The sequence below is a fragment of the Platichthys flesus genome, chromosome 2 (assembly GCF_949316205.1).
Source record: "Platichthys flesus chromosome 2, fPlaFle2.1, whole genome shotgun sequence".
Lineage (NCBI taxonomy): Eukaryota > Metazoa > Chordata > Actinopteri > Pleuronectiformes > Pleuronectidae > Platichthys > Platichthys flesus.
This window is the reverse complement of record NC_084946.1, coordinates 16,563,085-16,589,563: the sequence shown is the minus strand read 5'-3', so window position 1 is coordinate 16,589,563 and position 26,479 is coordinate 16,563,085. Positions and strand designations below refer to the sequence as shown.

The 26,479-nt window shown below is 39.3% G+C and overlaps 2 protein-coding genes across 4 annotated transcripts; one reads left to right on the top strand and one right to left on the bottom strand.

Annotated features, from left to right (window-relative positions):
- The first annotated feature begins 870 nt into the window (after positions 1–870).
- Positions 871–2,390, top strand: LOC133973848 (protein B4). The gene is made up of 5 exons (XM_062411919.1): positions 871–1,098; positions 1,207–1,463; positions 1,545–1,650; positions 1,731–1,813; positions 2,006–2,390. Exons 1-5 carry the CDS (start codon positions 1,002–1,004, stop codon positions 2,318–2,320), a joined length of 858 nt encoding a protein of 285 aa, XP_062267903.1. The 5' UTR covers positions 871–1,001; the 3' UTR covers positions 2,321–2,390.
- A 909-nt stretch (positions 2,391–3,299) lies between these two features.
- On the bottom strand, positions 3,300–25,572 carry tmcc1b (transmembrane and coiled-coil domain family 1b). 3 transcript variants are annotated; one of them, XM_062402077.1, is made up of 8 exons: positions 24,966–25,572; positions 12,915–13,066; positions 10,551–10,594; positions 9,020–9,804; positions 5,699–6,118; positions 4,907–5,391; positions 4,677–4,812; positions 3,300–4,600 (listed from the first exon to the last, which is right to left on the bottom strand). In XM_062402077.1, the coding sequence occupies exons 4-8, from the start codon at positions 9,620–9,622 to the stop codon at positions 4,286–4,288; spliced, it is 1,959 nt and encodes a 652-aa protein (XP_062258061.1). In that variant the 5' UTR covers positions 9,623–9,804; positions 10,551–10,594; positions 12,915–13,066; positions 24,966–25,572; the 3' UTR covers positions 3,300–4,285. The 3 variants fall into 3 exon arrangements, with proteins under 3 accessions (XP_062258061.1, XP_062258081.1, XP_062258071.1); XM_062402097.1 differs by having other exon boundaries at positions 9,020–9,285; XM_062402087.1 differs by having other exon boundaries at positions 25,273–25,572.
- Between the last annotated feature and the right edge of the window lie 907 nt (positions 25,573–26,479).

Genomic DNA, 26,479 nt, shown 5'->3' with positions numbered 1-26,479 from the left:
TTAGGTGGAAGAAGAGCTGAGAGGGTAAAGAAAAACATTTGGTTATATTTAGCTCTTAGTAGTAACATTAATGTCATGAGGTAAATGAAGTAAAGAAATTATATTGTACAAGCAAACTGATTAAAAACAGTCAAATTAATAACAGCTCATAATAAACTTTAGATACAGTGAAAATAGACGAGCTGAACGTGAAATGTAAAAGATCAGACTCTGACCTTGCATTTGAATCTCATGAAAGGAACCTGCTGGAAATAAAATAGATGCAATAATAAGTGATACTGTAGTTTCATAAACAAACAGAAACAAAAACAACAATATAATAGCCAACATTGATAATTACAAAATGTCTACCCACTGATGAGAACGACGAACAACACCAGTCCTACCATGACGAAGCTGTCCAGGATGGTTCAGAGATACTTGTGAGTCTGAATACTGAGACTTCACTGACTGATTCTTCATTTTGCAGAACGAGGAAACCACTGCCAGCCTGAGAAGTGAATCTACCACACACATCCTGTTTAGATTAGCCGACCTGGTTCATGTGTTTTAATGGGCTGAAAATAAACCACATTTGAGACGAACCTCATAGAAAGATGGACCTTTGTCCTGCATTGTTGTTTTGTTGTTCTCAGATATACAGATGTACAATTTCAGCTCATAAATACATACATACATACATGGATTTATTCATGGTTGATGAAACCTTATTGATCCCAAACTGAAAAATATAGAATATTGGTGTAAAACATATAATCACCGAAAGATTCCAGCCCAGGTTGGACGGGGTGTGACGTCAGCACGGTCCCCTGATGGCTGTAATTGACAACCCCTGATGCATCGCACCTGACGTGATGAGATGCACCTGGTCTCGTTTGACCGGAAGCAGCTGCATAAAGACAGAGACGGCAGCGACAGGGAGCACGTGTCGCGTACTTTTACACTTTGGGGAGTGTGCTCTGTGAGTCCTGTTTTTGTTTTAATATTCTGCTACTGTTACGATGCCTCCTAAAAAGCCAGCAGCGGACTCTGCTGTTGCGCCGGCGCCATCATCCGGCGATGCGCCTGTGGAGGAGGAGCAAGTCGAAGCTAAATCAGGTCTGTGCAAACGCCAATTACTAATATTTAGTTTATGCTGCTGCTGTGTGGCCAGTGTTTGAACCATCCCTCTCATGTAAATGTATCAACAAATCGTTTGTTCTCTAGATGCTGCTGTTGTGCGTAAAATTGCAACTCATCCATCCACGTTCATTATGGTGAAAGAGGCGCTCAACGAGCTGGACTCGCGCAAAGGGGTCTCCTCCCAAGCCATACAGAATTACATTAAACAGACTTACCCCTCTGTGGATTTGGTGAGGTTGAAGCACTTCGTGCGCAGAGCCCTGAAGAAGGGGATCGAGACTGGCACGCTGGTGCGTCCTGCCAACTCCAGTGTCGCCACAGGCGCGATGGGTAAATTCAGGGTAAGCTGTCAGTTCATCGCCTTCATTAAATCGGGTCAAATTGCGTCATTAACGAGGTTTAATTTGCTGTCATGTCTTAAGCTTGCACCAATAGTCAAGAAGTCCAAAACTGAGAATACGGATCCTAATGTGCAGAAGGCTCCAAAACCAGTCAAAGATGCAGCCAAGAAGAAATCCCCAAAAGCAGGTGAAAATAGACTGGTGACACTGACACAGGTGGATCACTCGTGTAGGTGGTGATATTAAATGTCCTGTCAATTCTTACAGGTGCCAAGAAAAAAGCTGTCGCCAAGTCGCCCGCCAAGACGCCCACCAAGTCGCCCGCCAAGGAACCTGCAAAGTCAAAGGAGGTGAGATGATCTTTTAATGCTCAATCTGTGGATTAGAGATGTCAGATTGTCGTCTATAAATTCTATTGTGTAGGGTTTTATGTACTTCTCTTCTTTTGATGGCTGAAATTATTCTTGACACTTTGTTAACTTGCTGTGGGTTGCCTGTTATGATTCCTAATGACTTGGGTAACAAATAAATTTTCATTTCAGGACACCAAACCTCCCAAAAAGTCGAAGGACGAAGACGCTTCTACCACCACAAAGCCTGCTCCAGCAAAGAAGCCAAAGGCTAAAAAAGCTGTCGAGAAGGAGGATGTCAAGGAAGACTCGGATATAACCAAAACAAAGAAGGCAAAGGTCACCAAGGAGGCAAAGGTCACCAAGGAGGCAAAGGTCACCAAGGAGGCAAAGGTCACCAAGGAGGCAAAGGCAGGAAAGGTTTCTAAGAGCAAGGCGACTGAACCGATCAGCGACGACCCAGCCCCAAGAGTGACCGGGAAACGAGGGAGGAAGGCTGCAGAATAATCTAAAAGCTCTTAACAGATTTTTTTTATATATATATTGTCTCGAAATAAAATCTTAACTTGCTTATCAATTGATCTTTTCTTTCAATGTTATTTGGGGCCTCAAAGATATCAACACTTCAATATAGAACTGGTTATCGGTAACAATAGCTGTATATTTAAATGTCACATTTATAAAGAAAATACTTGTAGTTGTTCTTATAGTTATAATTATCAATAACATTTTAATGTTAACAATGGAAATAAAAGCCTGTTTAGCTGCAGTAAACACTATCTGTCCACAATTATTTGGGCTCAGACTGAAATTCACTGACCTGATGGATTCTTCTGTGTTTGTCGGTCTCTCAGCAGGGCACAAATTACTGGGCACATTTCCATGAAACTTTGTAGAAGGAGGGGTCATCTAAAATATCTCAGGTTATCATACATGGCTCTCGATGAAGAAGCAGGCATATTTAAGGATCTTGTGTGTGTGCACAAGGGACTGTTGGGGCCTCGGCGGAGGAATGCACTCTACATGCCAGTCTAGCACAAGATGATTGAGCCACTTATGTTTTCCTTAGTCACTCATTAAATGGTGTGGATTAAATATGTTATTATACCTCAAAATTCAGCAACACCACAAACTGCACCATCAAATGATTTTTTTAATCAGTAACGCTCTAGCACTTTAGCAATAGTTGGACCTAATAGACTTCCAGGTGTTTGTATTTTTGTCGCTGGTTTGCGAGGATGTTTAAAGTTGCGCTTCTATCATTTTTTCCTTGTGCTTCTCTCATGACCTTAATTCCCATTTAAACTCTATAACATTCATGTTTGCAAGTTTTATGGATATGTGAGTGTGTAGGGAAGATTTTAATGCAACAACTCTTAAAAACAAGACACTGCATACATATGGCTGATATATGTGCCCCTGTTTGTTTGTATTGTACTGTGCCACTTCAAGAAATTGCAGACAAACACAACTTATACTTTCAATATCACCTTTTGAAACAGCAAATTTATTTGTTTGTTAAAAAATAAAAAAATCAACTAAAAAGTATTACTATTTCATTGTCACTAACAGAAACAGTACGGAAGCACTGATTCGTTGAGCACTTAAACCGCTCTTCAAGTATGTAATTCAGTTCATAGATTATTCTTCTGCAGTGGAAACGCCACCAGGAAATTAAGATCCGGTCCCTGGAGGGCGGGGCCGCAACTCCAACAGGTTGATAGTCATTTCCTGGTTGTGGCAGAACCAGTGTTATTGACTTCACACATCCAAGAAGATACAAGTCAAGAAAGCACTACTATTTGATCCAGTGAAGTCTGAGCACCCGAATCTTCAGAGTGAGTTGAGCACGAAGAGGAAGAGTTGGTCACACAAGCTAAAATGTTGACAGACTGAGTAGTAGAGGAAAGAAAGGGCAGAGTAAAAAAAAAAAGACAGAATGGCAAGACCAGAAGAGAGAAAACTTACAAAAAGAAAATGTCCTAGCAGAACACTGTCATATCATTAGAGTTAAAATAAATTTTAAAAGCCATTGATCAGCTGTATTAAAAATAGCAGTGACTTCAAAACAATACCCATTAAAAGTAATAAAACTCTGAATTACAATTTCTTCTTTGGAGAAACGATGCAAAGTTTTCCACATGTAAACAAATTCACTGAGAAGAGAGAAATCAAGTGTGCAGTCCTCTCAGCCTCTCCTTCAACTACGACCCATTCATCCTTCCAGTATGAGCCAGTGTCACAGCTGCACCACAAAGTCAATTCCAACCATTCCTCCCGTTATGCTGTTTTATTCTTCTCAAAAACTCCTCGAAAAAAGTGACAAAGTGATGAACCTCTGATGCGATCCTGCTCGGTGTTTTGAGAATTTGCAGAATGAGAAGAAAAAGGTAGGACGATTGAGATTCAACTCCCTGTATGGGTCCGCGTGCACATCAGCCCCAAACCCTCGGTCCCTTCATCATATAAATATCATCTGGGGTGCAGGAGAAAGCGATGCAGATACTCTGAAATGGCATCCCAGTGCCTCCAGAGGAAGGCGAGGAGGATCACGAGGAGCAGCGTAGAAAGCATGCGGCTTCGAGTTTTCATTAAGGGGACGACACAGTTCGCCACAGTGGACACAAACACCAAAAGGACTGCCATGACCGTTAGCAGCACATTGATTAGTTTCCCAAGGAGATTCTGCGCTGTGCCGTTCTCCAGGCCCTCCAGCTGCACCACCTGCTGCTGTTGCTGCTGCAGCTCCATCTTGGAGATACGCGTCTGACATGCCTCCAGCGCCTCCTGCAGGTCAGAGGCAAAACCGTCAGTGAAATGGCCGTGATGATAAACAAATTTCATTAATTCTGGCGTGGCTTACCTGAATGTCTCTCACTCTTTCATAAGATTGATAAGCAATCTTCTCCTCCATGCTGGCTAGTTCCTGTTTCAAGTTCAGAATTTCATTCTGGTGCAGCTCTGTTAAGTCATTGAGTTGCTCTTCTAAACGTTCACATCTGCAAAGTAGTGAAAACAGCACATCATGAACAAGACCTTTTCTTCTACCCCACAGACCTACTTCACTACATTAAACAGGATATGATATGCTACCTGTATCGTTCCTCTTGCAGGGCCTCCATGATCATCGTATTGTCCCGCTGATAGTGGGCTTTTAAGTTTTCAAAGGACTCCTCAAGTCGACCTTGATTTTCCCGGAGTTCTTGAATCTCATGGAGAACAGCATCAAAGCCTGAGGCCTGGCCATGCTCGAGGGTATTGCCCTTGGAGCTAGAGGGGCCTCCAGGGGCTCCAGTCGTGCTATTTGCTCCTGCAGAACCAGACGTAGCGCTCGAGCAGTCGTCGTCGCTGCCATACTTCGGACTGGACTGCAACTGTCCAGTCCCAAGGATCCTTGTTGCCCCAGGACCAACACCTTCATCTCCCTGGACTTCATCCAAAGAGTCCTTCAGGCCTGCAATGTTGTCGGCGCTGCCAAACTTGTTACGGATGAGGGAGGCGATTTCTCTTGGCTTGGACACCACAGCTCCGGCTGCAGAATGGGTGGCATGCGAGAAGCTGGACAAGCCGCCGGTAACCTGTAACCAGCGAGAACAAGTCAAGTATGTACATAACATCTGGTTTAACTGCTGTAAATGGGTGAAATAGGCGGAAAATATCCCAGAACAATATTTTGGATGAGATGCAAATGTCCCAATAGGCTTTCATGTCACTACTCTACTTCTACATCTGATTGTTGAAGTTGAATCAATATTCAGCTGGCAGTATTCAGGTCTTACAATGTAACCTTTTGTCAGTAAAATGACATAAATTATTTTTTCTATAATGCTATGAGAGTGGATTATGACAGCAAAGAATAATGAAGGCGTCAGTATGAAAACACACCTTGGCGCCAACGTCTTTCAGCCCTTGGTGCATGTCTCGGAAAACATCTTTGGGCTGCCGAGGGATGCCGTTGTGCTCCACCTCTCGGAGCTTCCGGTGATAGTGCTCCAGCTTCCTCTGCAGCTGCTGGATGGTCTGAGCGGACTTTTGGTTCTTCTTCTCAAACACCTGTTTGATGCGGGCACTCTGTTGTTTGTCTGCGTTGTTGGCGAGTTTAAGGTATTCGGCCACGTTGTCATCGCGCGCCGTTTGTTCAATCTTGATTTGTTCTGTGAGCTTGAGGATCTTCTGTTGTAGCTGCGCGATGGCCTGCTTAGTTCGCTGGGGGTCTGGGGTACTGTCAACTACATCGTAACCGTCTGCGCCGTAGGGGAAGGCGTTGGGCGACACAGCGAGGCCCGATCCATCATAACGATCCGGCTGTTGAAATAAATAAAGAGAATAACAGATCACGAATGTGGAAATAATGCTGCATGTATTATAAGTTCATGATGATAAAAAAACTTTCAAATTACATTGTTATTTGATGTCATCATGTCATCATCCTCTCTTATGAAAATGTAATGTCAGTATTTGACATTAACACCTACTGTGAGGTAAGGGTCTGATTAAAGACTGCGTTCCCTGTTCATTTTCAATGGTAATTTTCTAGAAAGTATCAAGTCATCTTATTATACTAAACTGTATATAACTACACATTCACAACGATAAATGGTGCAGGTAAAGCAGAAGTTCCCTATTGATGGTCAGTTCAGCTTGTTAGTGAACTTTGGCTTCTAATGGATTTATGCCACAGATTAAAATGTTCCCCTTAGCGGGATGTTTCTTTCAAAGTCCAGGCCAATCCACTTCATGCCCTGAGGCCCACACTGAGAAGAGAGGTAATTATTAAACTTTGGTCATTAACACAAAATGAACTGACCGAATCGCTAGAGAGACCAGCCCTATACTGTCATGAGCAATGGAGGAGAAGGTTATGTTGTCTGATTGAGTACAAAAGGGGGAGATTACAGCTGACAGGATATGCAATAATGAAACAACTGGGTTCTCCAATAATGAGACTTAGGGTGTCAAGCATCTTGGGTGAGCAAGTAGCAGTGACAAGCTGTGGCTTGTGATCAGGCTGGTGTGGTTTTCATTTACCCGCAGTTTTCTTTGTATTTATTTACAACAGCATCAATGCCACAGTACCTAAAGACAGGTAAAATAAGGCCGTCAAGAGGGCTTTGATTTTTCACCGTCCGAGCCCCCGATCAGTAGTTTCTGGGCATTTGTTTTTGGCTTCTGTTAAAGTTATATTCACTGTGGGTCCATTTTTCACTGCAATATAAAGTCCTGCACCTCAATAGAAACAGCACCACCATGGCTGGAAGTACAGGGCACTCTTAATCAAATTTTGGGGATATTATAGTGATTGAATTTATTCTACAAAAGTATTTTTTTTTTTATTAATCTGGTGAAACATAAACAGAGGTGGACACATGTGTTAGGTATAGCGGAAACTAAAATTAATATTTTTGAGTGGTCCACAGGTTTTTGCAGTTTAGGGGGGAAAGGTAAAGCAAACAGCAAATAAGACAATTAATGCTCTGAGATTACTTCTCTGATCGAATTGGAAGCTGTCTACCTAGGCATCAGCTGTTGAGTAGCAATAAATGGATCTCAGCTGTGAAGTGCCAATTACAAATTAACAGGTCAAAAGGTTTTATAAGATTAGCGTGACAGTGAAGTGTTTGCAGCTTGCTTATAATACCTAATCAAACTTAATTCCTCATGTTTGATCATTCCAGATATTCTCTTGTTATGCAGCTAGTATCTGACCGTTAAAATTTGACTCATAACATTCGATATATTGTTTACAGATTCATATGAACAGTCAGAGTCAAACAACAACAAAAAACAAAACAGGACACAAGTTTCAGATCGCTTATCCTTGCAAACCTCATCTGACCTGAAGTACACTCAGACAGCCAAAGCTAAGCTAAAATTAGAAAGGCTTAAAGCTCATAGTGACAACCACTCAAAGGCAATCTCTGACCTACCACTGCTGACAGTTTATCTCCCCATTCACAGGTTCATCCTGGAACATCTGAACCAAAAACAGCCTTTTAACCCCTTGATACACAAGGTTTCAGTTTTTATTTTCTATCTTTGCAGTGAATTTCAACATTCAATATTTCAGGTATTTCCCAATTAAATTGTTTTTGAACATCCAAATCCTTTTGTATCACTTCTAATGCAAAACACGGGTCAAAATGAACAAGTCTTTATTACTATATTTTTTAAATAAATGTGTTCATCACATCATTTAATATTAAAAGTATTCATTAAATATCTTATTTTTGATTACCACAAATGACTAATTTTCCTTTCTTACTTTATAAACAAATGTACATTTTGTATTTCTAAATAACTTTTACACACATGGGTCAGAATGACCCCTACAGTATGTATTCACTACTGAACACCTACTATTCATTTCATTTCATGCATGTAAGTCTTATTTAAAAATCCATTACTATTGAGGAAGAAAATCATGTACAATACTAACTAGCTGTTAGCTAACTAGCTCATTTTCTGGCTAGTTAAACATAGCTAGATCAACAAAATAAAACTCAAAATATATATATATATACTTGTTGTAAAAAGATGGCGCTGCGACCGGCTGCCACGGTGTGTTGGTGCGCACTTCTGCGTTTGTTTTTAGTATTTAATTATTGTTGTTTTTAATTTGTTGTTTGTAAAGTGCACCAACCACACCAAGGCAATTTCCTGTATGTGCAAATATACATGGCAATAAAAAGAATTCTGATTCTGATTCTGATATATACTTAATAGACTGAACGATATGCATTTGAAGAAATGCTTTTGATTTTCTTTATCCAGAGTGTTAGTATGGCTGGTCGCAATCAAGACTCACGGTTGACATATATGCTGTATGAGGAACAGGATGAGAAAGATGAGGAGAACATTTTTGGGTTAGGGTTAGGGAAATCTCTGATGCTGAGGACCTACACTATGTTCGGCAGAATCAAGCTGAAGTTGTCGGTGTCTTAGAATCCAGTTCTCCTAAATGAAGAAGGCTCCTTTGATGTCACCAAAGAGGTCAACTTGTGTTCAGTTATGTTCTATTTTCAGTATTTTCTCATATTTTGTAGCCAACAACATTTTGTAGCAAACACAAATAAATTAAAAAGGCTATCTGCAGATCAGGCCTAAATGAAAAGAGGGTGAATGTTGTTGTAGCTCTATTTATAACACTGAAATAACCCGGTGAGTCATTGGCATCAAGAATGGAATTTCTTCCTCTGAAGAACTCACCTTGTCAGGCTCCTCGGTGGAGTGGTAACCAGAAGTCAGCAGCATGTCAGCTAAACTTGGGCTGCTAGGTGTGTCTGTAGTCGAGGAGGAGCGTGGGCGTCCAGCCTGCAGCAGGGCCTCGTGGGTGCTGCGCCTGTGGATCTGGGGGCTCCCTTTTTGGGGAGCATCCCCCACACCCCCAGCTTTGCTGCGGCGGCTCTGCAGGCTGGTGCCTCGCTTCATCATGGGTGGAGCACCTCGGATCTGCAGCAGAACACGGCTCAGAGCTGCAGGAGGGGCGGAAGCGGCAGGGTTGTCAGAATCCACAGGGAGGGCCGAGGAGGCCGGAGCATCCCCTACTTCTGACACTACATCAGTGGGCTCGGAGGGAGGGGCGCCTGCGCAGGACAAGGCGGAGTCATGTGGCGAAACGGAGGAGCGTCGGCGCTGTGGCTGGAAGAAGTGCTTCAGGCCATGGCCCAACGCTCCCATGTTCTCTAGGGCATTATGGGTTTTTTTGGACAAGCCGTGCTCTGACTCCGACGCCCTCCTGCCCACCTCCAGCTCCGCTCGGCCTCCTGTGTCCGGCTCATCTGGACTCTGTTCACTACTACCCTGATCCATCAGAGACTTCCAGTTTCACAGTGAGGTTCTACTTGGGGGTGCAGGGAATAGCTGCACCCCGATGACACCGCCCACCCCCCCTGCTGAGAGGCTGGTTGAAAACCGGGAAGCAGAGGGGATGGTGCTCAGTTGGGCCTTTTGAGTGGACATGCATCTGTGGCTTGGCTCAATGTCATGCTTGTCTACCACAAAAGGAAAATAAAATGGATTATGACATGCAGCAGTGAGAGATGAACAAAAAAAACAGCAGCAGCAGAATATAAACAGAAACGAAGCAACATAAACTGGGTTGGCACAGACGTGACCACTTTTCAGAACAATGTGAGATGTTTCTTGATAATTCTTAATAATTACACAAGGTAAATATTTTAGCAGATGGCATGTCTGACAGTGCCAACCCAGTGCTGCAAAAAACAAAATATACAAGCTTTTGAGAACAGTTTCTGAAATGTTGAAATTTGAAAACCTTTGGTGTTTTGTGAAATCTCATTTCATTGTTTTATTCTGAGCTCAGTTGTACAAAAGCTCTCAAGATAGTTGAATAACTACATTTCAGAAAGTATTTATCATGAAGATGAACAGAATAAACATAACTGAGTGCTTTTGTGATGCTAACAAAAAGAGTGTGAAAACTGTAAATGAAATTCTAAATGGAAAGTGATTGTTGTGTCCTTCTCATCTGATTAAGATCCGGAGCCTTTGCCTCTTTGCATTTCATTTCATAACATGGATCGGTAATGTAAAAAAACATTCCAAGTCTTTACCTCACTAAAGACAGCTAATTTATATAAAACCCTTTTAGTTAACCAATGTGTAATGAGACAGTGAGAAAGAAAGAAAAAGAAAGAAAGAAAGAAAGAAAGAGAGAAAGAAAGAAAGAAAGAATGAAAGATAGAAAGAAAGAAAGAGAAGGAGGTGAAGAGCTTACCATCAGCCCAGCCTTTCCTCTTCTGACTCACAACGCAGGATCGACTAAATGAAGCGGAAACATAAACAAAAAACTATAAATAAAAATGCCCCATGCAAAAGAGAAGGAAAACAGGTCAAATACAGGCATCACCCAGACATTTACAGACTTGAACAAGCCATCAACTGAGCAATAACTTGTAATAATGGGTATGTAAAAGGGATCCTGCATCAAATGAGACTTAAAAGCTTCTAAACATGCTGACGTTAAGAAACTGGAGCTTTGTTTAAAAACAGGAGAGCCAGCAGTAAGTGGAACATTCCTGTAAACTATAAAAGCACAAATAATGCTTATATGACATTACACTGTTTAAGTATGAAATCAGTAGTATAGCTCATAGTACCTAACGTGAAAAACCCACACTGAAGACACTGATGTTATTTTGGCTAGAATGTGTTATTTTGCATGAATGAAGGAGGAAACCTCTGAATTTCAAGGAATAAGGTCCTAATTTTACTTGTATAAAGTTATATTATCTATTAAAGTTGTAATTTTAGGCTATATAGCAGTATCAGAATGTTTGATAGTGATGCTATTGTTGGTTAGGGTTAGGGTTAGCATATTGTTAAACCTAAATTACACTTATTATTACAAAGCAGAAATAACAAACAAATTTTGCAGAACATTATCAATTGGAAAGTTCCTTAAAAGCTTTTCATAATGACTAGAATAAAACAATTTCTGATTTAGTCTCTCTTTAATGTCAAAGTTTTCCTGAACCCTAGATAAAATGTCCAAGCACATAGAGATGAAACTGACAGAAAGACGTGAAAGACTGCACGATTCAGCAGAGCAACTAAACCTCACTTAACAAGCCGGCAGTAGAGTCTCTCAACACAAACACAATGAACTGCTCCATTAGTGACACATGGTGACTCAGTGTTGGTCCTGCTGTTAGAAAGCCCTTAGTTAAAGGTTAGTTGGTAGAACAGCGGGCCTCCTCTGTGCAGTCGCTGTAGGTGCAGACTATGCTCTCAGGTCAACTCGACTGTCAGACAAGGAAACGACAGGTATTTTTTCTTCTCTCGTCGTTAAGAGGAAATTCTCAGTGGTTTTACGACAGCATCATAAGGAGGTATAACACATAACTGATCAACCTCAGCTCATAAAAAAAAAAAACGTTTGAAGCCACGAAGTCCACTTAATGGCATAATTAATGACATCATAATATGACATTTATTGTAATATTACTCAATATCTACTGATATTAATTTCTTCATCGCAATATGATATTGAACCACATTGCCTACCAATATGCGATTGGGTAATCATGTTATTTACTACATAACAGCAGAGACCAACATTTAGGGAATTGATTTGTTTTACATTATAATGTGAAAAAATTATTGAATCATAATACATAATATAATTGCTTCCATTAAAAGTGTATACAATATCATTTAGTATTTTGATATTGAATATCGACAGTGGGGCTGATTTGAGAGCAGAGCCTGCACCTGAACGGATCCCACATGTGGAGGCCTGGAGGCTGACTAAACAGTATCCTTACAATTTCCCTGCTGATCAACATGCTTGTACAAAGAATAACTAATTTTAAATAGATTTATTCATGTTTAAATCAATGTTTTAGCATCCAACTGCTACTGTAGCTCATTCATTCGTCAGCATCAATATATTTGTTGAGACATTAGCGCAAGCCATGATGTAATTACATAGAAAATATGATTATATCACTAAGCTTCATCTACTGGGGCCTCTAATAGAAAATTGCTCTCTAACCAACTTTCCTGATTATGAATCACTGATTATGTCTCCACAGTCAACGCAGTGCTTTGTAAGCTCAAGATAAGGCAAAGGAACAAAGGTTGTGCAGAGACATCCAACCACATCCTTTAACTATATAACGAAGGACAGTTGTTTCTGACTCCTCGAGGCTGAGGGCAAAGTGTTCTCTCGCAAGTGGGTCAGCCAACATTCGCCTATCACTCTCTGTACACGCAGCGTGTTTCAAGGTCACGCCATCTTCTGAGTGTTGTGCATGTCTAAGGGCATTTAGGCTTTAACAAGACACGATGCTAGAGCACAGGTCGGTTTATATGTATTAAACCTGTAATCCTCTGCGTTCTATAGCAGTCATGAGTTTGTGACTTTGTCTGTTGCATATGAAAATGTAACGGAAAATGTATTTATATTATTTGTGTGATTTAAAATGATAATTATAATAGCAGCCTATAGACTGTAACATATACAGAGTAATGTCAATAATATTGTTCAGCATCAATATGATCAAGAAAAATGAAGCAAGCTTTTATTATGATAAAGGGATGCTAAACACAGCAAGAATAGTTCTTCAGACAAACATACCTCTGTATGTGGTCATCAGCAGATGATGTGTGGGTCTATTAACACGTTGTAATCCAAGCAGATTCCCTGCACCACGCTCTCTGGGTAATTCTAATGAGATAGCTGTCAAACTTTAGTCAGCTGTTTCCAAGGACATTTAGGAAAATCACATGCTGCAAAGAAAAAAAACAGAAAAAAGATCAATTTGAGGGGGCAATGCAGATATTGTGTTGGCATTTGACAATTTTTTCAAACATAAAATAATCACAATAGCTTAGGTTTGTGGAGCACATTTCAATGTACCCAAGGATGCCTTACAGAGTGAAGAAAAAAGAAAATGATAAAAATAAATAAATGAAAATAAACCAAATCACAGACAGTAAAAAATAAGAGTAGGAGGGTAGACAAAATATTTCTAGATATAGTGATTCTGCACCATCTATGTTAGCGTGACCAATGCTGAATGTTAAAGGTGCCCTGAGGAGTTTTTATCCACTGGTGACACAGTCAAGCAATGTCTGTGTGGACCCTGGGCAGACGAGCTGTTGCACATGTGACAGCATACGGGGGCCGAAATACATGACAGAAACAAGCACGTGTTCTGATGAGAAAGACATTATTTGAACAGAGAAGTCCACTCTCTTCAACCCTCCTTCCAGCAGCAGGAGGTCGCTGACTATAGCCCCAAACAGCAACCAGACAAACAGAGTGAAGTGTGTTGAAAACAAACCAGTGATGTTACGAGTTCACTCCACAGGGTACAGGGTTTGCTCTCGACTTAAGATTGAATGTGCTCATATAACATGGTATTAAACATCACCCCTACATTCAAATGAAAGAAGATACAGAGTTGACATGAACAAAGCACATAGATAAAACAGACATTTAGGTTCAATGACAAGGGAAGTGATTAAAAAAAAACAACAAACAAGCTCACGCAAGTCTGAGGCTTCATAAATTAAATGAAAAAATGTAATGTGCTGTAATTCTGTACAGCACAGGCCCCCTAGGACTGTTAGCTTAATTAATTGTCTAATGTTAATTAATGCTGCCAAATAGCCCCCCCCCCCCTTCTCCTGAGGATATAGGCAGGACATAATCTCACAAAGCCAAAACGGGAATAACAAGGTTCAGTGTGATGATGTAACAACAGTTGGTTAACACAATAATATACAGTAGAAATAGTTTAACACAAAGATTCAGCATATTCTGCACTTCCTGCATATGACAGCCACCATCCTATTCAAGGACTGCTGTTGTTGCAAGTAAGGTTCCTTATTGTTACTGCGGTCAAGTGAGCAGACGTTCGTCTTTTCGTTGTCAAGTGAGCAGACGTTCGTCTTTTCCTGATTTCAAGTGCGCCCGTATTACACAGTGTACGGTAGTCCATGATACGGAGCGAGCCAATCTTTTATGCTACTGTAAAATCCCTTTATTCCATAATTTCTGACAAAGGCTGACACAGTTGTGCTCAGGACCATCCAGACTGTACACTCATTCAGTATCAAGCATATTTACTGTATCATTTTGGAGAAATTCAGCCTTAAAGTTCATTATTTTGAATTGAAAAAAGCATTATGTGCAAAATGTACCCTTCCGTAAAATCCCTTTATTCCATAATTTCTGACAAAAGCTGATACAGGTGTCCTCAGGACCATCCAGACTGTTCACTTACTCAGTATCAAGCATATGTACTGTATCATTCTGGAGCAATTCAGCCTCAAAGTTTAATATTTTGAAGTGAAAAAGGCATAGTTCCTTTTTTTTTGTTGAAATAAGCATTATGTTCAATATTTACCCTTCTGTAAAATCCCTTTATTCCATAATTTCTGACAAAGGCTGATACAGGTGTCCTCAGGACCATCCTGACTGTTCACTTACTCAGTATCAAGCATATTTACTGTATCATTCTGGAGCAATTCAGCCTCAAAGTTTATTATTTTGAAGTGAAAAAGGCAAAGTTCCTTTTTTTTGTTGAAAAAAGCATTATGTTCAATATTTACCCTTCTGTAAAATCCCTTTATTCCATAATTTCTGACAAAGGCTGATACAGTTGTGCTCAGGACCATCCAAACTGTACACTCACTCAGTATCAAGCATATTTACTGTATCCTTCTGTAGAAATTCAGCCTCAAAGTTCATTACTGTATGTATATATTTGTATTCTATTTTATTCTATTTAGTTATATATTGTTGTTTTTATATTGTTGTTTTAAGTTAAAGTGCACCAATGACACCAAGGCAATTTCCTGTTTGTGCAAATATACTTGGCAAATAAAATAATTCTGATTCTGATTCTGATTCTGATTATTTTGAATTGAAAAAGGCAGCCTCAAAGTTCATTTATTTTGAATTGAAAAAGGCAAAGTTCCTTTTTTTTTGTTGAAAAAAGCATTATGTTCAATACTTACCCTTCTGTAAAATCCCTTTATTCCATAATTTCTGAGACAGGCTGCTACAGTTGTCCTCAGGACCATCCTGACTGTACACTCACTCAGTATCAAGCATATTTACTGTATCATTTTGGAGAAATTCAGCCTTAAAGTTCATTATTTAGAATTGAAAAAAGCATTATGTTCAATACTTACCCTTCTGTAAAATCCCTTTATTCCATAATTTCTGAGACAGGCTGGTACAGTTGTCCTCAGGACCATCCTGCCTGTACACTCATTCAGTATCAAGCCTATTTACTGTATCATTTTGGAGAAATTCAGCCTTAAAGTTCATTATTTAGAATTGAAAAAAGCATTATGTTCAATATTTACCCTTCTGTAAAATCCCTTTTTTCCATAATTTCTGACAAAGGCTGATACAGGTGTCCTCAGGACCATCCTGACTGTTCACTTACTCAGTATCAAGCATATTTACTGTATCATTCTGGAGCAATTCAGCCTCAAAGTTTATTATTTTGAAGTGAAAAAGGCAAAGTTCCTTTTTTTTGTTGAAAAAAGCATTATGTTCAATATTTACCCTTCTGTAAAATCCCTTTATTCCATAATTTCTGACAAAGGCTGATACAGTTGTGCTCAGGACCATCCAAACTGTACACTCACTCAGTATCAAGCATATTTACTGTATCCTTCTGTAGAAATTCAGCCTCAAAGTTCATTACTGTATGTATATATTTGTATTCTATTTTATTCTATTTAGTTATATATTGTTGTTTTTATATTGTTGTTTTAAGTTAAAGTGCACCAATGACACCAAGGCAATTTCCTGTTTGTGCAAATATACTTGGCAAATAAAATAATTCTGATTCTGATTCTGATTCTGATTATTTTGAATTGAAAAAGGCAGCCTCAAAGTTCATTTATTTTGAATTGAAAAAGGCAAAGTTCCTTTTTTTTTGTTGAAAAAAGCATTATGTTCAATACTTACCCTTCTGTAAAATCCCTTTATTCCATAATTTCTGAGACAGGCTGCTACAGTTGTCCTCAGGACCATCCTGACTGTACACTCACTCAGTATCAAGCATATTTACTGTATCATTTTGGAGAAATTCAGCCTTAAAGTTCATTATTTAGAATTGAAAAAAGCATTATGTTCAATACTTACCCTTCTGTAAAATCCCTTTATTCCATAATTTCTGAGACAGGCTGGTACAGTTGTCCTCAGGACCATCCTGCCTGTACACTCATTCAGTATCAAGCCTATTTACTGTATCATTTTGGAGAAATTCAGCCTTAAAGTTCATTATTTAGAATTGAAAAAAGCATTATGTTCAATATTTACCCTTCTGTAAAATCCCTTTTTTCCATAATTTCTGAGAGAGGCTGCTACAGTTGTCCTCAGGACCATCCTGACTGTACACTCACTCAGTATCAAGCATATTTACTGTATCATTTTGGAGAAATTCAGCCTCAAAGTTCATTTATTTTGAATTGAAAAAGGCAAAGTTCCTTTTTTTTTGTTGAAAAAAGCATTATGTTCAATACTTACCCTTCTGTAAAATCCCTTTATTCCATAATTTCTGAGACAGGCTGCTACAGTTGTCCTCAGGACCATCCTGACTGTACACTCACTCAGTATCAAGCATATTTACTGTATCATTTTGGAGAAATTCAGCCTTAAAGTTCATTATTTAGAATTGAAAAAAGCATTATGTTCAATATTTACCCTTCTGTAAAATCCCTTTTTTCCATAATTTCTGAGAGAGGCTGCTACAGTTGTCCTCAAGACCATCCTGACTGTACACTCACTCAGTATCAAGCATATTTACTGTATCATTTTGGAGAAATTCAGCCTCAAAGTTCATTTATTTTGAATTGAAAAAGGCAAAGTTCCTTTTTTTTTTGTTGAAAAAAGCATTATGTTCAATACTTACCCTTCTGTAAAATCCCTTTTTTCCATAATTTCTGACAAAGGCTGATACAGGTGTCCTCAGGACCATCCTGACTGTTCACTCACTCAGTATCAAGCATATTTACTGTATCATTTTGGAGAAATTCAGCCTTAAAGTTCATTATTTAGAATTGAAAAAAGCATTATGTTCAATATTTACCCTTCTGTAAAATCCCTTTTTTCCATAATTTCTGAGAGAGGCTGCTACAGTTGTCCTCAGGACCATCTTGACTGTACACTCACTCAGTATCAAGCATATTTACTGTATCATTTTGGAGAAATTCAGCCTCAAAGTTCATTTATTTTGAATTGAAAAAGGCAAAGTTCCTTTTTTTTTGTTGAAAAAAGCATTATGTTCAATACTTACCCTTCTGTAAAATCCCTTTATTCCATAATTTCTGAGAGAGGCTGCTACAGTTGTCCTCAGGACCATCCTGACTGTACACTCACTCAGTATCAAGCATATTTACTGTATCATTTTGGAGAAATTCAGCCTCAAAGTTCATTTATTTTGAATTGAAAAAGGCAAAGTTCCTTTTTTTTTGTTGAAAAAAGCATTATGTTCAATACTTACCCTTCTGTAAAATCCCTTTATTCCATAATTTCTGAGACAGGCTGCTACAGTTGTCCTCAGGACCATCCTGACTGTACACTCACTCAGTATCAAGCATATTTACTGTATCATTTTGGAGAAATTCAGCCTTAAAGTTCATTATTTAGAATTGAAAAAAGCATTATGTTCAATATTTACCCTTCTGTAAAATCCCTTTTTTCCATAATTTCTGAGAGAGGCTGCTACAGTTGTCCTCAAGACCATCCTGACTGTACACTCACTCAGTATCAAGCATATTTACTGTATCATTTTGGAGAAATTCAGCCTCAAAGTTCATTTATTTTGAATTGAAAAAGGCAAAGTTCCTTTTTTTTTTGTTGAAAAAAGCATTATGTTCAATACTTACCCTTCTGTAAAATCCCTTTATTCCATAATTTCTGAGACAGGCTGGTACAGTTGTCCTCAGGACCATCTTGACTGTACACTCACTCAGTATCAAGCCTATTTACTGTATCATTTTGGAGAAATTCAGCCTTAAAGTTCATTATTTAGAATTGAAAAAAGCATTATGTTCAATATTTACCCTTCTGTAAAATCCCTTTTTTCCATAATTTCTGAGAGAGGCTGCTACAGTTGTCCTCAGGACCATCCTGACTGTACACTCACTCAGTATCAAGCATATTTACTGTATCATTTTGGAGAAATTCAGCCTCAAAGTTCATTTATTTTGAATTGAAAAAGGCAAAGTTCCTTTTTTTTTGTTGAAAAAAGCATTATGTTCAATACTTACCCTTCTGTAAAATCCCTTTATTCCATAATTTCTGAGACAGGCTGCTACAGTTGTCCTCAGGACCATCCTGACTGTACACTCACTCAGTATCAAGCATATTTACTGTATCATTTTGGAGAAATTCAGCCTCAAAGTTCATTTATTTTGAATTGAAAAAGGCAAAGTTCCTTTTTTTTTGTTGAAAAAAGCATTATGTTCAATACTTACCCTTCTGTAAAATCCCTTTATTCCATAATTTCTGAGACAGGCTGCTACAGTTGTCCTCAGGACCATCCTGACTGTACACTCACTCAGTATCAAGCATATTTACTGTATCATTTTGGAGAAATTCAGCCTCAAAGTTCATTTATTTTGAATTGAAAAAGGCAAAGTTCCTTTTTTTTTGTTGAAAAAAGCATTATGTTCAATACTTACCCTTCTGTAAAATCCCTTTATTCCATAATTTCTGAGACAGGCTGCTACAGTTGTCCTCAGGACCATCCTGACTGTACACTCACTCAGTATCAAGCATATTTACTGTATCATTTTGGAGAAATTCAGCCTCAAAGTTCATTTATTTTGAATTGAAAAAGGCAAAGTTCCTTTTTTTTTGTTGAAAAAAGCATTATGTTCAATACTTACCCTTCTGTAAAACCTGCGTCGCATGGGAGCTCCAAGCAATGGCATGGCCGAATACTTGTTTGACAAACACACCATGGGCAAAGAAAGCAGCTAGATCCCTGCATAGTTCCTTCACAGACGCCTCTTTATATGTATATTTGTATCATGCGTCTAAGTATTTTAAACAATATTAAGGCGTCTGCATGATAGTGGCTTGTCATTTGGAACCTGTTATATTCTTCTTTACATCGCCGTTTCCTGTAATCTTAACATCTATGACACGCCTGAGTGCTATTCCATTCCAATCGTCTCTCATATCTTGCTCTCTCTCGTTTAGCTGCATTCTTGTCATTACTATGTGTTTGCTGAGTTTTATGCCAAGAACTGTTGAAAAATTGAGCCCTCTGGATTCTGAAAAAAAAAAAAAAAAAAAAAAAAAAGAATAAACAACTTCAACAATGATCTCAGACTATATCTACAGTCTATATTCATCCTGCTCCCACATCCACATTTTACTAGAGAATGATGTTATTTGTTCCACAAATGTGGAGCTGAGACATGGAGGGTTTGTAATGATGTTTTCAGTTTTCAACTGAGTTTAGTTTTTCCTCTGTGCTTGGAGTTTAAACCTCTTGATTTGTTCAGCTTCATTCTTATTTTGAACAAATAAACAAAACTGATATTTAAAAAAAATAATAAAGAATCTCCCTTTACAAAGCAAAAATTTGAACTTTGAGGCTGAATTTCTCCAAAATGATACAGTAAATATGCTTGATACTGAGTGAGTGTACAGTCAGGATGGTCCTGAGGACAACTGTAGCAGCCTCTCTCAGAAATTATGGAAAAAAGGGATTTTACAGAAGGGTAAATATTGAACATAATGCTTTTTTCAATTCTAAATAATGAACTTTAAGGCTGAATTTCTCCAAAATGATACAGTAAATAGGCTTGATACTGAGTGAGTGTACAGTCAGGATGGTCCTGAGGACAACTGTACCAGCCTGTCTCAGAAATTATGGAATAAAGGGATTTTACAGAAGGGTAAGTATTGAACATAATGCTTTTTTCAACAAAAAAAAAAGGAACTTTGCCTTTTTCAATTCAAAATAAATGAACTTTGAGGCTGAATTTCTCCAAAATGATACAGTAAATATGCTTGATACTGAGTGAGTGTACAGTCAGGATGGTCCTGAGGACAACTGTAGCAGCCTCTCTCAGAAATTATGGAAAAAAGGGATTTTACAGAAGGGTAAATATTGAACATAATGCTTTTTTCAATTCTAAATAATGAACTTTAAGGCTGAATTTCTCCAAAATGATACAGTAAATAGGCTTGATACTGAGTGAGTGTACAGTCAGGATGGTCCTGAGGACAACTGTACCAGCCTGTCTCAGAAATTATGGAATAAAGGGATTTTACAGAAGGGTAAGTTTTGAACATAATGCTTTTTTCAACAAAAAAAAAAGGAACTTTGCCTTTTTCAATTCAAAATAAATGAACTTTGAGGCTGAATTTCTCCAAAATGATACAGTAAATATGCTTGATACTGAGTGAGTGTACAGTCAGGATGGTCCTGAGGACAACTGTAGCAGCCTGTCTCAGAAATTATGGAATAAAGGGATTTTACAGAAGGGTAAATATTGAACATAATGCTTTTTTCAATTCTAAATAATGAACTTTAAGGCTGAATTTCTCCAAAATGATACAGTAAATAGGCTTGATACTGAGTGAGTGTACAGTCAGGATGGTCCTGAGGACAACTGTAGCAGCCTGTCTCAGAAATTATGGAATAAAGGGATTTTACAGAAGGGTAAGTATTGAACATAATGCTTTTTTCAATTCTAAATAATGAACTTTAAGGCTGAATTTCTCCAAAATGATACAGTAAATATGCTTGATACTGAGTGAGTGTACAGTCAGGATGGTCCTGAGGACAACTGTAGCAGCCTGTCTCAGAAATTATGGAATAAAGGGATTTTACAGAAGGGTAAGTATTGAACATAATGCTTTTTTCAACAAAAAAAAAGGAACTTTGCCTTTTTCAATTCAAAATAAATGAACTTTGAGGCTGAATTTCTCCAAAATGATACAGTAAATATGCTTGATACTGAGTGAGTGTACAGTCAGGATGGTCCTGAGGACAACTGTAGCAGCCTCTCTCAGAAATTATGGAAAAAAGGGATTTTACAGAAGGGTAAATATTGAACATAATGCTTTTTTCAATTCTAAATAATGAACTTTAAGGCTGAATTTCTCCAAAATGATACAGTAAATATGCTTGATACTGAGTGAGTGTACAGTCAGGATGGTCCTGAGGACAACTGTAGCAGCCTGTCTCAGAAATTATGGAATAAAGGGATTTTACAGAAGGGTAAGTATTGAACATAATGCTTTTTTCAACAAAAAAAAAGGAACTTTGCCTTTTTCAATTCAAAATAAATGAACTTTGAGGCTGCCTTTTTCAATTCAAAATAATCAGAATCAGAATCAGAATCAGAATTATTTTATTTGCCAAGTATATTTGCACAAACAGGAAATTGCCTTGGTGTCATTGGTGCACTTTAACTTAAAACAACAATATAAAAACAACAATATATAACTAAATAGAATAAAATAGAATACAAATATATACATACAGTAATGAACTTTGAGGCTGAATTTCTACAGAAGGATACAGTAAATATGCTTGATACTGAGTGAGTGTACAGTTTGGATGGTCCTGAGCACAACTGTATCAGCCTTTGTCAGAAATTATGGAATAAAGGGATTTTACAGAAGGGTAAATATTGAACATAATGCTTTTTTCAACAAAAAAAAGGAACTTTGCCTTTTTCACTTCAAAATAATAAACTTTGAGGCTGAATTGCTCCAGAATGATACAGTAAATATGCTTGATACTGAGTAAGTGAACAGTCAGGATGGTCCTGAGGACACCTGTATCAGCCTTTGTCAGAAATTATGGAATAAAGGGATTTTACAGAAGGGTAAATATTGAACATAATGCTTATTTCAACAAAAAAAAAGGAACTATGCCTTTTTCACTTCAAAATATTAAACTTTGAGGCTGAATTGCTCCAGAATGATACAGTACATATGCTTGATACTGAGTAAGTGAACAGTCTGGATGGTCCTGAGGACACCTGTATCAGCTTTTGTCAGAAATTATGGAATAAAGGGATTTTACGGAAGGGTACATTTTGCACATAATGCTTTTTTCAATTCAAAATAATGAACTTTAAGGCTGAATTTCTCCAAAATGATACAGTAAATATGCTTGATACTGAATGAGTGTACAGTCTGGATGGTCCTGAGCACAACTGTGTCAGCCTTTGTCAGAAATTATGGAATAAAGGGATTTTACAGTAGCATAAAAGATTGGCTCGCTCCGTATCATGGACTACCGTACACTGTGTAATACGGGCGCACTTGAAATCAGGAAAAGACGAACGTCTGCTCACTTGACCACGAAAAGACGAACGTCTGCTCACTTGACCACGAAAAGACGAACGTCTGCTCACTTGACCGCAGTTTATTGTTGAGGCAAGTAAGTAAAGGAAATAGTCAACATGCATGTTACGTGTTATTGAGATGTCTCTGTGTGTGACAGGTGCATCTAGTGTCTCCACACGTGGTGTATCTGTTCAAACATGACACGCAGACCCTGAGATGAAGTACATTACACACATCCTCGTCAGTGTTCATGAGTTAAGTTGTGTTACTGCAAACAGTCTGAGCCCGAGCAGCTTAACGTTAGCTAGAGATAAGAGGAGGATGACATTAGCTAGCCGGCTAACTTTCGTAGGCCCGGTCTGTAACAAACACAGCAGTAAGACACATTTGCTGAAAGTGTCAATGTAGTTTATCGCTAAATTGTGGGCTGTTGCGAATCGTCGTGTTAAATGAAGTGAGGACGAACCGCTGTGCTCAGTTTGATGGTTTCTCTGCCCCTCCAGCTGCTAGCACTACAGGCTAAGGCGGTGCACCGGAGGGCGTTCGTTTCACCTCGCGGTGCACACCGGTGCTGCTGAGCGGAGCGAGGATACACTGCCGCGTTTTTCTTTATTTTTTATAAGTGCCTCATATTGATTGTACAGACCCACAATGGACTCCAGTTCCTCCACAGCCGCAGATAGCAGCCCCGCTTCGTATTTAAAGTGCGCTGTTTGAATACCCGCCACCAGGTGAGCGGGGCACACCTGAAGCGAGGGAACAGCTGAGCTGGTAAAACCATTTACTGTACAATCTGAACACGCATTCCCTTAGTACCACCTTGTTTACTGATCACGATTTTCAAAGAAGCAGGCTGATAGGCTGGTGAATGGCAGTCCATGCTTCACTAATCCACTGTGCTGCCAGGCTGTGGGACAGATCACCTAAACAAATCACCTTAGATTCACTGTAGCTCATGTATCATACATCCCTGATGACCCCTCACCCTCTTGGCATGAAGTTCACTGGCTACTATCAACAGATAGGAACACGTGAATCCACCTCGTAATGTGGTGTACATGTGAAAAGTTCACTGTACGATCAGGTAAATGAATGCTCAATAATGAGTCTCTTTGCCTGTTTAAAAAATATATCGATAAGCTTTATTACTGTATACATACTCTAACTCCTAATTGTATACTCTATATTTTGAATTTCTCTTTATTGCTATTGGATTGGTCTGTATATATTTCTAGTTTTGGCTGAAGCGACTGTAACGGATCCCATTTCCCTCCCAGGGATCAATTAAGTATTTGCCAGTTAAATTAAAAAGTAATAGACCAGACTCATGAGAGCAATTGCTGGGATTTTGGTTGCTGTAATATTTTTGGTCGCCATTACTTCCCGTAACCCTTTTCACTATTAAACTGTGTGCATCCTAATCTGAATTTTTAATCTTCGTTACCAAATTTCAGGCACACATTATTGACAGAGCCATGAAATAATGTGGCATCCTTTTGTCGTAACTAGCTCCACAGATATTACATATAACCAACTTCCTCAAAACCGGTCCGGCTGACAGCACCGACACAACACAGTCCTCCCAGTGTAGTCATGATGTGGTGCAGTGCTGGAACCAGCTGCCTGATGGTCTGAGAAACGTCCCACCAATTGCAGTTTTTAAAACCAAATTGAAATCCTTAGAACAAAACCACTTTACAAGGTCATGCTGTTATTCTAAACTGTCCTATCTACCTAATTTGTATTGGTTTTCTCCCTCAACTTATTTTAAAATCCTTGTACAGATTTCAGTTTTATTTCCTTTCCATATTTCCATCACTTTCCCTCTTTTATTGTGCTTTCTTGAAAATGTTGTTAACTCTGCTTCCTGATTCTAAACTGGTTTATTTTAAACGTGTCTATTTATTGTGCCTGTACAGGACTTTTAATCTTCCCCTGTGTGTGTACCTTATAGATGAAACTCTCCTCCCAGGTACGAGAGGCTCAACGTGTGAGTTTAGATTGGAGATGTGTTGCTGAACGTCTGTCACAAACCACCAGGCTGTAATCACACCTCAGGAGGCTTGTGTTTCAGGGTGGTGTGGGGCTACAGCTCCTCCAGGGCAGGTTTGCACCAGACAACATCTCTCCTCTCTCTATAGGTAACATCATCCTGTGCTTCCTGGCGACAAGCTGCTCACAGTCATCTGCACGTATCGTAACTCATTTAGCATGTCCTGGTTTGACCGCTGCGGGATAATTAAATATGTACTTGTCAGACCTGGGTGTTGTCTCTGAAGTGGAACGCTAATTATACACAGCAGTGGCAATAAATAAAAAAAAATAAGCATCACTCACATGTAAATACACCTAACGTCGCCCACCCAGGCCGTCCAGACGATCAAAACAGGCGCTTACTCGCCATCCGTGCACTCAGACTGTCAGTTAGCATTCCGGCTAGCCTCCCAAGCTAATCAAAAAAACAAAAAAAAGCCCATCTCCTCAGCCACGGATCGCTCCGGGCGACCGGGGCACCGCGAGGGAACCGTAAACCCCTGTCCGCAGACCGTGAGCCGTGCGCGGGCCGAGCGACGTGGCCCTGCGATTCATTCAAAGAGCCGCTCGCGGAGGACGATGGGCGAGTGTTTAGCCAGCGTGAACTTACATGGGCGCTGAGAGGATTGTGTTGATGACCGGTCATTTCTCCCGACGGCGGAACACTCCCACGGTGACGTCAAATAGCGTGCTCGACGTCAGAACAGCTGAGCGGCACCCAGACACCTCAGCGGCGGCGCACATGAGCGCGATGGGAGCGCGCAGGAGCCGGTCCGGTCGGTCGCGGTGTTTGTGAACAGGCTGTTCTTCTTCTGCGGCTGTTTGCTCTGAGGACACTGCGTGGGACCCGGCGGTGGTCCGTGGATCGTGCCACAGGATGTAAAATGTCGTAATCTAGGCGAAATGTGTCCCACGTGAATAATGTTTCAACAATAAAAAGGTTTTATAAGTGGATGATACTTTCATAAAAAACAGCAAGTGTTTTAGACGAACGGACGCTTATTGGCTGGGTAAATGTCACGTGAGGAGATGGGAGGAAGACGCACGCGCATGATTCATGTGCATTCTTATAGTAACATGAATCTATATTAATTCATGAGAGAATGTTTGTGGTTGTCTACTATGTATGATGCCGATATCTATTTTGTCTTTTCAACAAATGCCTTTATTTTACCTTTTAAAGTAAACTGAACCAGACTATTCCAACACAGGTGTACTACACTGATTATTCTACGGCCTACCCCGGTCATTAAAATATTAAACTATCGTACATTAGGGTTGGATGCTGCTGGGATCATGTTTGCAGTTATTTGAGGGTTTAAGGGAAGTTACAGTCCTGAATAAAAACAAAAAAACTTGTTTTACTGATTATGTATTTGACACTAAATATTTTGAGTGGACCGCTTTAATGCAACTGAACCGTTCGGGAAATTTATTCCAGGCATTGCGGACAAGGTGCTGAAAACATGAATGCACTAGTGGATTTAAACTAAAAACACATGATTCGCTAATATCGGAATTAAATAGTAGATTAACATACATTTTTTAGACCTGTTGTTGCATTTCAACCCTGGACTAGGAACCTGCATTTTTTACAAGGGTCCAAATTCAGCTTTTAAGGAATCGTTTATACCTCCAAACAACTCAAATTAAAAAAACTTTACCTGCATATACATTTTTATTATGCTTGCAGTGTGAAGTCACCCTTGGGCTCAAGGAAACTGCGATAGGCCCTTATTGTGGTTTTATGTCGGAGTGCACCAAATTTGGAGATTTGGGGTGTTTGAGTCACACCCCTGAATGTCTAATTACAAATA